This window comes from Lepisosteus platostomus, chromosome 14 (genome assembly GCF_059453375.1).
Source record: "Lepisosteus platostomus isolate fLepPlt1 chromosome 14, fLepPlt1.hap1, whole genome shotgun sequence".
Lineage (NCBI taxonomy): Eukaryota > Metazoa > Chordata > Actinopteri > Semionotiformes > Lepisosteidae > Lepisosteus > Lepisosteus platostomus.
In genome coordinates this window covers 17,773,663-17,787,185 of record NC_142624.1, presented here as the reverse complement: position 1 = coordinate 17,787,185, position 13,523 = coordinate 17,773,663, and the positions used below count along the sequence as shown (strand labels likewise).

The window sequence follows — 13,523 nt, the reverse complement described above, 5'->3', positions numbered from 1 at the left end:
TTGTCACGATAATAATAAGTTACACTTACCCCTACACTGTTATTTCCACGATAAAGAATAATAATTACCCTGACATTTATGTAAATGTGAATATATATATCCATACAAAAATAATGACCATGTGTCTAGCAACTATTTTAACAAGGTACAGGTGGATATGACAAAAGCCATTATATAATACTTCAACCACATTTGAAGATACTACCAAGTTTTCACCTCTGCATACCTATACTCTTTGGGTTAGGGTTCTCCTTCTGCCCAGGAACTCTCAGATTATACAGGGGTGGAAGTAGTTCTCAAAGCACACACCATTTAGAAAAAAGAACAGTATATACAAGATGCACCGCAACTTTTTTAGCCCAAAGATATAAGTCAGCAACATTCAGACACAGAGGAGCCTTTATCACAGTGCTTTTTTTCCATCTCATGAATAAAAACTGAATAATGAGAACATCTTCTTTTCTTTTTTTACAAGGACATGTTTTTATGTCTAGCTCTTTGTTGATGTACAGTAGTTCTATAAACAGTGAAAGTTAGTGGTACAGCAATAATGTAACTAAACAGTGATGGATCTCTAATTCAAAGTCAGAGCCCAGAAACAAAAAACAAAATAAAAAAAACATTGTATTAACTGTATGGATAAAAATAGTGATGTGTCCTTGCCTGGTAGTCATAATAGTAACAATTAACTGTTTATGACCTTTTATATTTTAGTCATAGAAAAAAATCAGTTTAAAAAACATTTTCTTTTCTTACGAAACATGTCTAAACATAACATGTATTACTGTCAGCAAATTAAATATTCAGGTAAATGTATTTAATAAAACAAATCATAATGACCAACTAGAAAAAAAATGAGGACACCAGTGTTTCTTAAGTAAATGATGTATAACCAGAATCAGAAATATATTTCTTCAAAGAACTTACAGGATGTGTTTTAATTAGACAGTGGATGGAATATCATTTTATACAAAATGCAATACATATTTATTTAACAGTAACTCTAGAAAACAGGATAATGAAAATAATTGTGCAAAGCAAATCAAGATGTTTTCATGTTTTTTCCTCTTCTGTACTATAAAATGGATCTGTCAATAAAAGTATTTTAATGGGGCTGTATTTTGCTAATCATTGTTTAGAGGCAGTTAATGCATTTTCACTGATTATTTTTAGAAAATGTACATTAATCCATTATTGGATTTCAATAAACAGCAAGAAGCCCAGAATTGAAATCTTGAGAACAGCATCCTGTGCTGGAAGCACATAGAGTAAATTAGAACTACTGTAAGTTAGTTTAAGGAGATATAGCTATCTCAGACAAACAGAAAGGAATCAGGCCAAACCTATGCTAATGATGTTGGTGATTTAAGAATTGTTTGAACTGTTATATGCTGCAGAGTGATCTAAAAATAGGGCAAGGCAAAAAGTCAGGTTTGATAGTTATGTGGAAATCTTTATAGACTCAGAACAAACAAAACTTGATTAAATTAAGGTACATTAATGTACTTGATAGGTACAACATTCCATTTTAGCATAGGTACTGTAACTGTGTAATTTCAGTACCTAGAAAAATGTTTCACGTGATATTCCAGTTTCTAGAACAGATTAAATGCATTCATAACATTTTTGGTGTGCATATAAATGATGAGACTGATAATGACTTGTATTTAATATTAAAATATAGAAAGACACAATTACAATACCACAGAATAACTGTTTCTATAAAGCTTTAAAGACTACCAAACACTATCAGGCTAGGACATTTTGCTAATATTATAAGCAGCCTACACAAATTTTGTTTTCAGCTGTGATTTCAAATAGGAATACTCCATGTTTGGACCTTTTTCAGAATTATCACTGAAACAGAGAAAATAAGGTAAAGTGCATTTGAAAATGAAAACAGGAGGAACTTCTGTGGAAGCTGTGGGAGTCTGGAAGAAGCTACCCAGTATTGAGGTTGAAGCTCACACCCTAATTTCTTTCAGGAAAAAGGTGGAGAGTCAGGTCAGAGTTAACCGACCCAAATGAACTAGACAGACAGAATGTCATTCTTCTGTTTGCACCTTTCTTCTGTTCTTATAATTTTGTCGCCATTATTCCATTAATTTTCTATACTTGTACAAAAATACAGCTTGAACATATATATATAAATTTACAAACACTAAATCTCTACTACTATGACTATTAGTCTATTGTTGATTAACTTGTTTCCATGTTTCCATTAAAATGATCTTGCTCCAGTTAAACATCTTATCTGTTATAAGTGACAAATGAGAAGCTCTTAACAGTACCTGGAGCATGCAGGAACCTATTAATACTTTGATAATGGACTACCATTTCACCCAACATTATGGTGAAAATGAACGCTGTGTTAAAACCATACTGTATATAATCTTTTATGGGTTCAGGACATCGAAAGGTACAGTAAGAGCAATACTTGGAAACATAGATTTCTGTGCACAGCACAACTTTCTTAATCACCTTTTTGAAGTTAAGTAGCTTTGTTTCTATTGTGAGCATAAAGGAAAAAAACACTTTCTACATTAATTATAAAATATACACATTCTGGATATGGACTAAATGCTTTTGGCATAGCCTGGTGAAACCCCAGAAAGAAAATACAGAAAAATATAATTTTGCTTATCAAGAGAACACCTTTATAACATATCATTATGTTGGTGTAACACACTGGTATACAGGCACAGTAGAGCTGTTTTATGTCAGACCAAACTTGAAAGAAATGTTTTGCAATGAGGTCTGTAAAGTGACAATGCTAACGACCTATGGAATTGGCAAACGTTGCAGGCAGCAGGCAGAAGGGGAACAGTCTTTCAAGTTTTTCATCTCTTAAGACCCATGGAATAAGCTTCAAAGATCTTTCAGTAGACTACAATGCATCATATTCTACTCTTTACACCTAATTACTAAGCAGCACTGCAAGCCTACTCAGCATGCATATTCATCATGAGGTGACTTCGTAGTTCAGGACAGCATGAAAAATGTTCTGTATTTAAAAGGCATTAAATAACTAGTATAGTAAATAACGGTATGCCTTCTTAATAACTTTAGGAGAGCTCTCACTCTCACTCCAGTGACAATTTTAAAGCAAAAACCAAAACTGCAAAACACTGAAGAAATAAATCACAAATGATTCAAATATCTTTCTCTTAATTTAATGGAAACTGTAATCCAGAAATAAATCTCAAAACTGCCAGCTCACTGGTCTTGGATAACTGAGGATTAAAAACAGGTTTCAACTAGTAGATACCCAGCAATGTAATGATAACACAAAATCAATTGTATACTTCTTAATTTAAATATATCTTAAGATAATTCTACTTGTAACATTTCCAACCAGTTACTTGCAAGACATTTGAGGCTGTCTCATATTCAATGAATACTGATTAGAATTCTGGAAAATTAAATTTGGGGTCGGCAGGTTTAGATACCATTATCTTTCCAAACAGTCCAAGAGCAAACTGATGTGTCTGATCAAGTGGGTTTCTTATAGTTTATCAACAATTAGAATTACAGCTTCCTGAAGGAAGCTAGGTAAGCTCTTTTAGAAAAAAAAATCCACATTTTCCAGTTTGAAACTGTGAAAGCAGAAAGAAAACAACTGTGACCAAATTGTTATATATTTGCATTCAAGAGCATTAGTTTGGAATGTTAGTTTTAATAATTGACTGTCACTTGAAAATATGAGACAATGTATTTTGGCTCATAATATTCTCATTATAGTGTAAGAAAAAAACGAGAAGCCTGATTATAGCAATCTCTGAGATTATATGCATCTGCCTATGTTCCTCATAGATTAGTCAAGGAAGAAGTTTAATTTTTAAGGTTAGATTTTTGGTGACTGAAATTATATAGTAACAGCTCTTTATACTTATATAGCCCTCTTCTGGATACTACACTCAAAGTGCTTTACAGGTAATGGGGACCCCCATCCACCACCAATGTGTAGCACTTTGGTGAAATGACTCCAATTCACAGATGTGGATTATTAGGAAGCCATGACTAGTAAAGGCCAGGGGGAAGTTTGGCCAGGATACCGCAGCAACATCACTGGTCTTTTTGAGAAACTCACTGGGATTTTTAATGACCACAGCGAGCTTTAAGTCTCATCCGAAGGATGGCGCCTTTTTACAGTAGTGTCCCCGTCACTATACTGGGGTATTAGGACTCAAACAGACCGCAGAGTGAGTGCTCTCTATTGGTCCCAGTAACACCTCTTCCAGCAGCAAACATAGCTTTCCTTGGAGGTTTGGAGGTTTCCTATCCAGATACTAGCTAGACTCACACCTGCTCAGCCTCAGTGGATTGCCAGTTGTGAGTTGCAGGGTTATATAGTGGCTGGATGATATTATACGAAAATATAAAAAATGTTATTTCCCAATTTACTTACTTCAGAAGGTAGGTGTTTGTACTGAGTTACTGGTAAAAACTTCATTCTTCTTCTTAAAATTGAGTTATTCAAACTCAATTTTCTTGTATTGTTTCAAGAATAAAACATTCACACTTATCACCCTTCTAATTTCTATTTTGAGTGACAAATCACTACCACCCAGCATTAGAAGCAGTACTGGCTATTTCTTTCAATCTCAGCAAATCTCACATTGGCTCTTGATGATCACTCTGTGGAATTCTTTAAGATAGGGAAGACATTTGTAGCAAAGCATTTTACCTCCAGCTTGTCAATGATGGGCTGAACCTCGTCTGCAAAGTGGATTGCAACCAGATCAGCTGCCTTTGAAGGATCAATGGACAGGAGCCCCTGCAGAGAAGAGAGCAATTAAGTCAAAATAAAAATCAGTGATCTTGGATTGCAATTATAAGAACAGTTTAGCCTTGTAACAATGTCAGTACTTCTGAGTTTATTTTGGGGCATCTTGTGTGTAGTTATATTTAGCCTGGTAATACCTGTTTATTACTATTCAGATAACATCCAGCAATTTATGGGTTGTACTGTTACATATTTTTCTTCTTCTAGAGCAGAGATATTGAGATATTATAATGTACTGTTGCCCCAGCATTTTACACTGGATTCACTTGTGATGTGTGTAGTACTGCACCTGAATATGTTCCATAGATTTGTCCCACACTGACTTCTTCTCCTCGACACTATATCCTGGGAGTGACAGGATGTTGTGGATATAGTTAAAAACCTCCTCCTGTTTCATGACAAGGAAAAAGAAGATGTTTAAAGGATTAGATTAACTGCAAAATCATACAATATATATTATAAATCTTGCATAATTTCAAGCATTGGAAATATCAACTACACATTGTTTTTATTCAGGAGATCACTTTGCTGGACATATACAATTTCTTATATTAGGAATTTGTCTTCTCACATACCCCAACTTGCTCTCCATGAGACACACAGACACAGAGGTAGGGAAAGAAACTTGGGGTCAGAGCGCAGGGTCAGCCATTTATACGGTGCCCCTGGACCTTTTATCTCGTTGATTTATTATAGGAGATGAAGAACTACTGTTAGGCCCATGTGAATAATAACTACTTTAAATTATGCAACTTTAAATTATGCAATGTAAAATCAAAACATTTTGTAAAGAGTATAAATGGAGCTAAAGAAAAATACAGCGTAGTTAATAAACTACAGTCACTCTGCAGAAGTCAAGACTGAATTTAAAAGCAAAAAACAACTCTTCCATGGCATGTTTTATTAACTTGATCAAATACAATGAAAATTACTCATTTATTAGTAAGGATTTCAAATTAGCAGCTTTAGCTTTCTAAATGTCACTGAAATGTGTTTAATGGAGGCAGAAGAGCTTCAGCATAAATACAAAATAACTGCAGTACAAAAAACAACAAACCAAAAATGATTTCTTCAACCCACCTTTCTCAAAGGGTCCTTCAGATAGCAGTGTATGATTTTGTCATACATGTGCTTCTTTTCATACATGAATTCACAGATCTGGTAACTAAAATATAAAATGTGACAGACGTGTGAATTCCACAATCAGAATCAGAATCGCTTTATTTGCCATGTACTGTACATTACATGTACAATGAATTTGATTTGGTGTACTGGTGCGAAAACATAGCCAGAAACAATTCAATGATACTGTACATGCACATTTCATACAGAGAACATGTACAGGTTCACAATTATATGCACACTATATCCTGTATTAATGTGTTCTGGTTAAGTAGGGTGACAGCTATGAGGAAGAAGCTGTTCAGGTGCCAGGCAGTTTCTGTTGAAAGACTGTACCAAACTCACTACAACTTTGTCAGTTTCGAGGGTTTTGGAGGGTTTTTCCAAAAGTCCGTTAAGGTGTTGACAAACTATACTGACAAACTACAGTCGCAATTTCTCGACTGGGTATGAAATCTCAGAAACAAAATAAATTATTTGACAGTACACCAAAATTGTACACATTTCAAATGAAGCAGAAAACTGTTATGTTTGTGAAAGTATTGTATAGTACTGTACTGTACAACTGTACTGTATGACACTGTACTGTATATAGAACTGTACTGCATGACAACTGTGTGTTGTGGTAAACCACCAGTGATTCCAATGGATGAGAGAGAGAGGGCGTTAAACAGCCCTTCCTACTCACTTATCCCTGTAAAAAAGGGAACATTTTTCTCCAACATTGTTAATCCTTTAAATCCTCAGAACACAGTGGTCGCATACTAAACAGAGGATTGGGTCACCAGAAAGTCAAACTGTTCCCTTTTCCAAGGGATATTAAACTAGCCAACAGATAAACATGGACACCGATGTTGGTCCCATCAACAAGTTTCTCAACAAAAGATTCAGCACAATATACAGTACATGCAAATGAGTACAGGCTGTGCAGCAGGAATTCCACTGCAGAAATGTTCCAACATGATCTGCATTCAGAGTTAACAAGTACAGTAAGTAGTTGTCAGCATAACCATCTAGAAATCCATATGTTAAATTCAATTGCATACATTCCAATTGGCAGTCTAGATAAAGCATGTCACCTTGTATTTGTTGGTTTCATAACATTATATGCAGTATATTTGTAAATATTGTCAATTTTCTCTGCTTTGGAGTTCACAAGATTCTAAAACCTGACAGTTCTAATATATAAATGAATATTATATATTTTCATTACAGATACTGAACCATACATTTTGCTCAAATCAGGTTTCATTCCTACTATTTTTGCTTATAAAAAGCAACCAATTAAAAGGGAATGCAGTGAGAGGGTGATATCAGTGCATGATAGAAAAATAGAAAAAAATCTATCTTTGTGATTTATGTGATATATTGTATCATAATTATGTTTAATACCTAAATTAATATTTGCATTAAATATGTGTTTTTACAATTAAGAGCAATGTCTCTATTGGATTAAAAGAGATGTATTCACAAGCCTGCTTGCTGCAATGTAATAGGGCTGGTTCACATTTTGTTGCTTTGTTGTGAATCGCAGACAATGACGGCAATGTGGTGCTGCACATACTTGGAAACTTAGACTATTTTGTTGGGTAAATTGGAAGTTTTACATGTTAGTGTGTACTCTGTACTTTCATTGTACTTTCATTGTGGTTTGAAATGCGCTAATCAATGCCAATCAATTCTTTATAACTCTCAAACGTAAAAACAGTGCTGCAATTCCCCTTTAAGCAGAGGAGGAATATTGTTGTATCACACAATACTCCAAGTTAAACACCATGCAACTATGAGTTCATTTAAATCCTCCCTTAATGTTGCATGATAATTCATGACTGAACCCAGCAGAGGGCAAAACTGAGGAAGATATTCAAAATTACTACTTCATTAATATGAACGCTAGAAGGTCTATTTCATGAGAATTGCAAATATATAGTACCTTTATAGCAGTTTATTAAAGGCTTTTAAAGGCCAGACATACAGATACATAATCTGCAACTCTATATACTTTGTTTATGTGCAAATTACACTGCTGAAAGATAATGTCCTGCACCTAAGAGCCCAATAATATAGTATATTTTTTTGGAAATAGACCTCAGTGCATTGGGATAGATATAGATCCAAGACAGATGACAGAAGGCATTCATTAAGCAATTTGAGGATTAAATACTTACAACTCAGCCTTTTCCGCTAGAATGATGAGCCTGCTCTCATCAAATTGCGCCACTCCTCCAACCTGCAGCAGCTCCAGTAGAACCTTGGATCACATGCAAAAAGACTCAGATATCTCATCAACAGAGTCTTAGAATATACTGCTATAATCCCTTTATATACCTTTCACACAAGCTTTACAGACAAGTACACTGTACTTGAGTCTCATGATCACCATGAGATTGCACTGCAACAAGCAATGAAGAAATAATGCTAGAAAAATTATATAGTTTTTTACAAATTAGATGTGGCCTTCACAAGTTAGAAAAAAAAACAAAACTTCTGCATGTTTGTTTTGCCTTTGGATAGGAACTAAGAAATCTCAAATATGCATCCAAAACTTAAAGGCAGGAGCCGATAGCCACTAGTGTAACTATGAAACTACAATAACGAAGACCCTCACTGAAAATCAAAAATTAGTAGTTGGCATTCTTATAACCCCTTCAACATGCAGTCTTTCACAATCAGAATTCTGCAGGGAGCCCTCTCTTACAGCTGTTCAGTGTATCTACCACAAGAAATATTCTTTTGTGATGCAAATTTCATATACATATGGTGCACAATAACAGAGAACTGTGATAAAAAGGGTAATACTACTTTGGGGATGGTTTATAAAATATAAACATTACCAACACTGAAGAATCCACTAATACATCATTTTTTTTAGATCAATTCTGACTTCTGTTTAATGAATCCTTGGCAGAGGTCAGTCCCTACCAGGCAAGTAACATTATGTGTCCATCAATTTTCTAACCGTCTTATCTAATTCAGGGTAATAAGGGAGCTAGAGCCTGTCTCGGCAAGCAACTGCCACAAAGCAGGGTACACCACACACACACATTCACATCAAGGCCAGTTTTCCCACAAACCTAATAATGTACAAGTATGTCTTTGGACACACCCTTTGGATTCTCATGTCAACACGGGGAGAACATACAAACTCCACATGGATAGCACCCCAGGTCCAGAATTGAACCCAGGGCCCCAGTGCTGCGAGACAACAATTCTATCCAAAAAAAGATCAGTTTTAAGCTTAGATTTGAATAGAGCTGAAGAAGCTGTCTCTCGTAAAGTCTGAGGAAGGTCGGTGCCACAACACTGTAGCAGCGACAGAAAACGCACAGTCACCAAAAGTCCGTGATTTAGTCCTGGGGACAATGAGAAGAGGACCGACCTCAACTGAACAGAGCCTGCAGCGGGGGGTGTAAACATGGAGGATTTCAGAGATTACAACGTATCCAGATTGTTTAGAGCCTTGAAAGTCAGCATCAAGATCTTGTATTGATTACTGTATGTGACTTTACAGGCAACCAATGTAGAGACTTAAGGTTAGAAGTGATATGCTGCCAGGGTCTGATGTGAGCAAGTAGTGTAGCTGCACAATTTTGAACATATTGCAACTTGTTGAGAAGAGAGTTTGGAGAAAGTAAAGTAAGGAGTTGGAAAAATCAAGCCTTAATGTTATAAATGCATGGATCCGGAAATCAGCATTGGGCATTGATAAAAATTGCATGATGCACGCAATATTTCTAAGGTAAAAGAAAGATGTCGTAATCAAATTTTTCACATGTATCTCAAAAGACGGGAGAGGATCAAGTGTGAATCCCAGATTCCTGACTATGGCTGACGCATGAATAGGGAAACCATCCACCATTACTGTCAAATCCTTAAGTTTACCCAACTGAGATTTGCTGCCCACCAGTAAAATTTCTGTTTTGTCACAATTTAGCTTCAGGGAATTTGATGCCAACCAGTCTGATGTCACGCAAACAAGAGAAGTGACTGTGGGGGGAGACCAGGAGGGGGAAGAGGTTTTAACATAAATCTGAGTGTCATCTGCATAACAGTGAAATTGAAGACCATGTTTGCGTATAATCTGGTTGAGAGGTAGCATATAAATAATAAAAAGTAAAGCCTCAGGACTGAACCCTGAAGCCATGATTGACTGGAAACATGGGGGACTTATGAGAACTGGCACACATAAAATGATGCCTGCCAATTAGATAAGAGCAAAACCTGTTAAAGACAGGACCACTGATAGACAAGAATGCCTGCCGGCGACTGAGCAACACTGAATGATTTACTGTATCAAAACAGCACAAAGATAGAGGAGGAAAAGATTACGTATAACCCCCGAGTCAGAGGCAATGATTTGAGAGGAAGCCAGACAGAAATGGCACAAAAGTCATTGGCTATCATCTGTACCTGTAGTCTATGTGCCATCAAACTACAACTTTCAATAGAAATAGTAAATTAGAGATTGGTCTGTAGTTCATTACATCAGGGTCCAAACCAGGTTTCTTCAGTATAGGAGTGATAGATGCAGTCTTTAAGACATTAGGGACCACACCCAGGGAAAGGCAACTGTTGATGACGTTGACATATAACTGGCAGATGTCTGGAAGGCAAGCTTTCAATAAAGAGGTAGGGATGGGATCTAGGCAGCAGGAAGTTGTTTTACAGGTGATGGTAATTTTTGTATGTTTATCGGATTAAGTTTAGCTAAATTCAGAAAACTATGGTACAGGGGGAAAGTCAGTGGAAAAACTATGGCTCGAGTTGTCCAAATTCATTGCAATGCTGAGGCATAATTCAGATAATTGTAGTTGTATTGCATTAATCTTTGAAAAAAATGCAAAAATGTAACACAGAGGTCAGGGGTGGCAGAGAAAGCAGAGTTGTCAGGGTGTTTAGACAGAGAAGAGTGCTTTATGATTTCCTAGTCCTGAGCTAACTGTATCAGAGATACAGGAGGATCTGGCAGAAGCTAGAGCAGCTCTGTAGACTTGTATGTGTTTGTTATAAACCTGAGTGTGAACCTCTAGGGAGGATTTTTTGCCTAAGCGTTCCAGATGCTGTGCAACTAGCTTCAGATTCTGAAGTTCAGGTGAATCCCATGGAGAGGAGCCAAGTAAACCAACCGAGTTTTAAGGAGTGCAAGTTTATCCAAAGTACTAGTCAACGCAGTGTTTAGATTATTGACTAGGTCAGCTGTTGTAAATCACCAGTTTTATAAAAGTGGAGAACTAAGTAAAGCATTAGAGAAATCAAATGTTTGAGTGGTTTCAAATCTGGTGACACATGACATATGGATAACGTCAGAGTTCTGCTCAGCAAACCACTGGTCAACAACCTGCGCTCTGTGGATGACAGGACTGCCGTCCTAGAAGAAAACTATCCCAGCAGGAAAGAAATACTGCAACACTCATTTACTCTGGTGTTCATTTTTTTCCACTACCTCTATGTTCACCTGGAAGGATGATGAAGGGGTCTTGGTATTCAAATATGACATTTATTTCTCCCAAATCAGTTACTTTCTCTATAATACAATACTTGGTGTTTACCTGCTGTCGCTCTGTATGTCTAGAGTCATCATCTGGACTGCAGAGAAATTCAAGTACCTGTTAAAAATAAAATGTCCAATTTAGTTCCATTATCATTCTAAATTGATCACATTTAAAAATATAGCTTTCAAATCGCAAAGAACAGAATAAGGACTCTTTCCTCCCCAAAACAAATAATTGTGCATGCCCATAGTTCTCACTGTTCTTAAATTAAAGCCAAAAGGACTTGGGATTGTTGTATAAAGTTACTAGTCACTAAGAAATACAGGGTTAATTGTTGAATAGCTCTGAACATTATAGTATACTGACAGCACACAATTGCCTTAGAACTAGATGTTTGAAAGTAAAATCCTTTCAGGGTAAAGCTAAAGAAGCTGATGTACCATTCAAGCAAATCATCATGAATTGTGAGGATTTACAGCTAAAATATTTCTAAGCCATTTCAAAGTTTCCAGCAGATGATGAGAGTCAACACTAATTACCTGGTCAAATAGTTTTCTGTTGACAAACAGTGTGTTGTTAGGTTTCGCCAGCTGCCGGGCCAGGAAGGTAAAGAGACATCCCACCTGAGAGGGGGTAAAATCCGAGTTTTCCACCATCACCTGAAAAGGACAAAGGGCAGGGTTAACAAAGAGTGTCAATCAATTTAGATGTTGTCAGACACTGTGAGTTTTGATAACAACATAATATCTACTTCATTTTAAACTTCAGTCATACTTTAGGACTCTAACCTGAGTGTCTACAATCTACACTAACCCAAAATGATTCAGACCCTTCCCATGTTGTCCCATTTCTGTGAAATTAAACAATCCATACATTTTTTTAAACCTATATAAATATTTTAAACTTAAAGTATGTTATTTAAAACCTTCATCCTCAAACTGGAGACTTAAGTTACAGTGAGTAAATCAGCAAAAACAAAAGAGAAAAAAAATAAAAAAATCAGAACCCTGAACACAATATTTGGTGGAAGAACCTTTGGAAGTAACTGCAGCTACAAGTCTTTTTGGGTTAGTCTTTGCACATGGGTTTGGTGCAAGGTTTGCTATACTGTAGTTTTAGCAGATTTTCTCCAGCTCTCTCACGTTCTTTGGGGAACACTTACTGAAAGCACTTTTTAAAGTCTTTCCATAGATTTTATATATGATTTGAGTCAGGACTGGGTGAATCAAGGTCATTCCTTCTTATTCTTCAGCCACTCAAGTGCAGCTTTGTTCTCCTGCTGAAAGGTGAATTTTCACCCTCGTTTTAGTTCAGTATTTTCCTACACTTTTCTCCATCCATTTTTTATTCAATCAAAACTAACTTTCTAGTCCCTGCTGGGAAAAAGCATCCCCAAAGCACAATGCTACCACTACCATGCTTGACATGATCTGTTGAATAGGAAATGCACTATGTGGGACCCACACCAAACATAACACTTAATAAAAGTTCCAATTTCATCTTATCTCACCACAACACCTTTTGGGATATCTTTGGAGCATTGTTGCTTTAACACTACTGTACCATGTTCTTTCCCTGTAACATTATTGTACATTTTTCTCTGTTGGTAATGTTTGTCTTCTTTGTTTGTATCGATGTATTGGACTATGCCACAAAACAAATTGCCGTCAGAGGATGACATTCACTACCTGACCTCACAGAAAAAGGTGTTTTTATTCTGAAATTAAGAAAACCATTATTACTGCACACAGTAAGAAACTAATTTTGTGGATCATTATAGAAATTGAATGCACCTAAAATTAGTTTAGGTTTGCCATAGTAAAGGGTTGGAACACTTTGAAATGAAAATGAATGGAAAAGTCACAATTTGATAACAACCCATCCATCCATTTTCTGAATGCTTTATCCAGTACAGGGTCATGGGGTATCTAGAGCCTATGCCAGCATGCAAGGGGTGCAATGCAGTACAGTATATATCCTGAACCAGCCAGTCCACCTGAGGACACACAGACACAAACATGCACACACTCATGCCAGCGCAATTTTTTCCAGAAGCTACTTAACCTACCAGTAAGTTCTGGACTTTGATTATCTGGACTTTGGACATACAATCTAAAACATGG

General features: G+C 36.3%; 1 protein-coding gene across 1 annotated transcript in view; it reads right to left on the bottom strand.

The window, feature by feature from the left end:
• Positions 1 to 13,523, bottom strand: part of vps8 (VPS8 subunit of CORVET complex) — a 387,878-nt gene that overhangs the window by 245,903 nt on the left and 128,452 nt on the right. Inside the window, exons 28-33 of the mRNA XM_088607294.1 lie at positions 11,940 to 12,059; positions 11,458 to 11,514; positions 8,077 to 8,159; positions 5,867 to 5,951; positions 5,076 to 5,174; positions 4,688 to 4,777 (exon numbers count right to left, since the gene is read on the bottom strand). Of these exons, the coding sequence (XP_088463420.1) occupies positions 4,688 to 4,777; positions 5,076 to 5,174; positions 5,867 to 5,951; positions 8,077 to 8,159; positions 11,458 to 11,514; positions 11,940 to 12,059 (534 nt within the window). The remainder of the gene's footprint in view (positions 1 to 4,687; positions 4,778 to 5,075; positions 5,175 to 5,866; positions 5,952 to 8,076; positions 8,160 to 11,457; positions 11,515 to 11,939; positions 12,060 to 13,523) is intronic.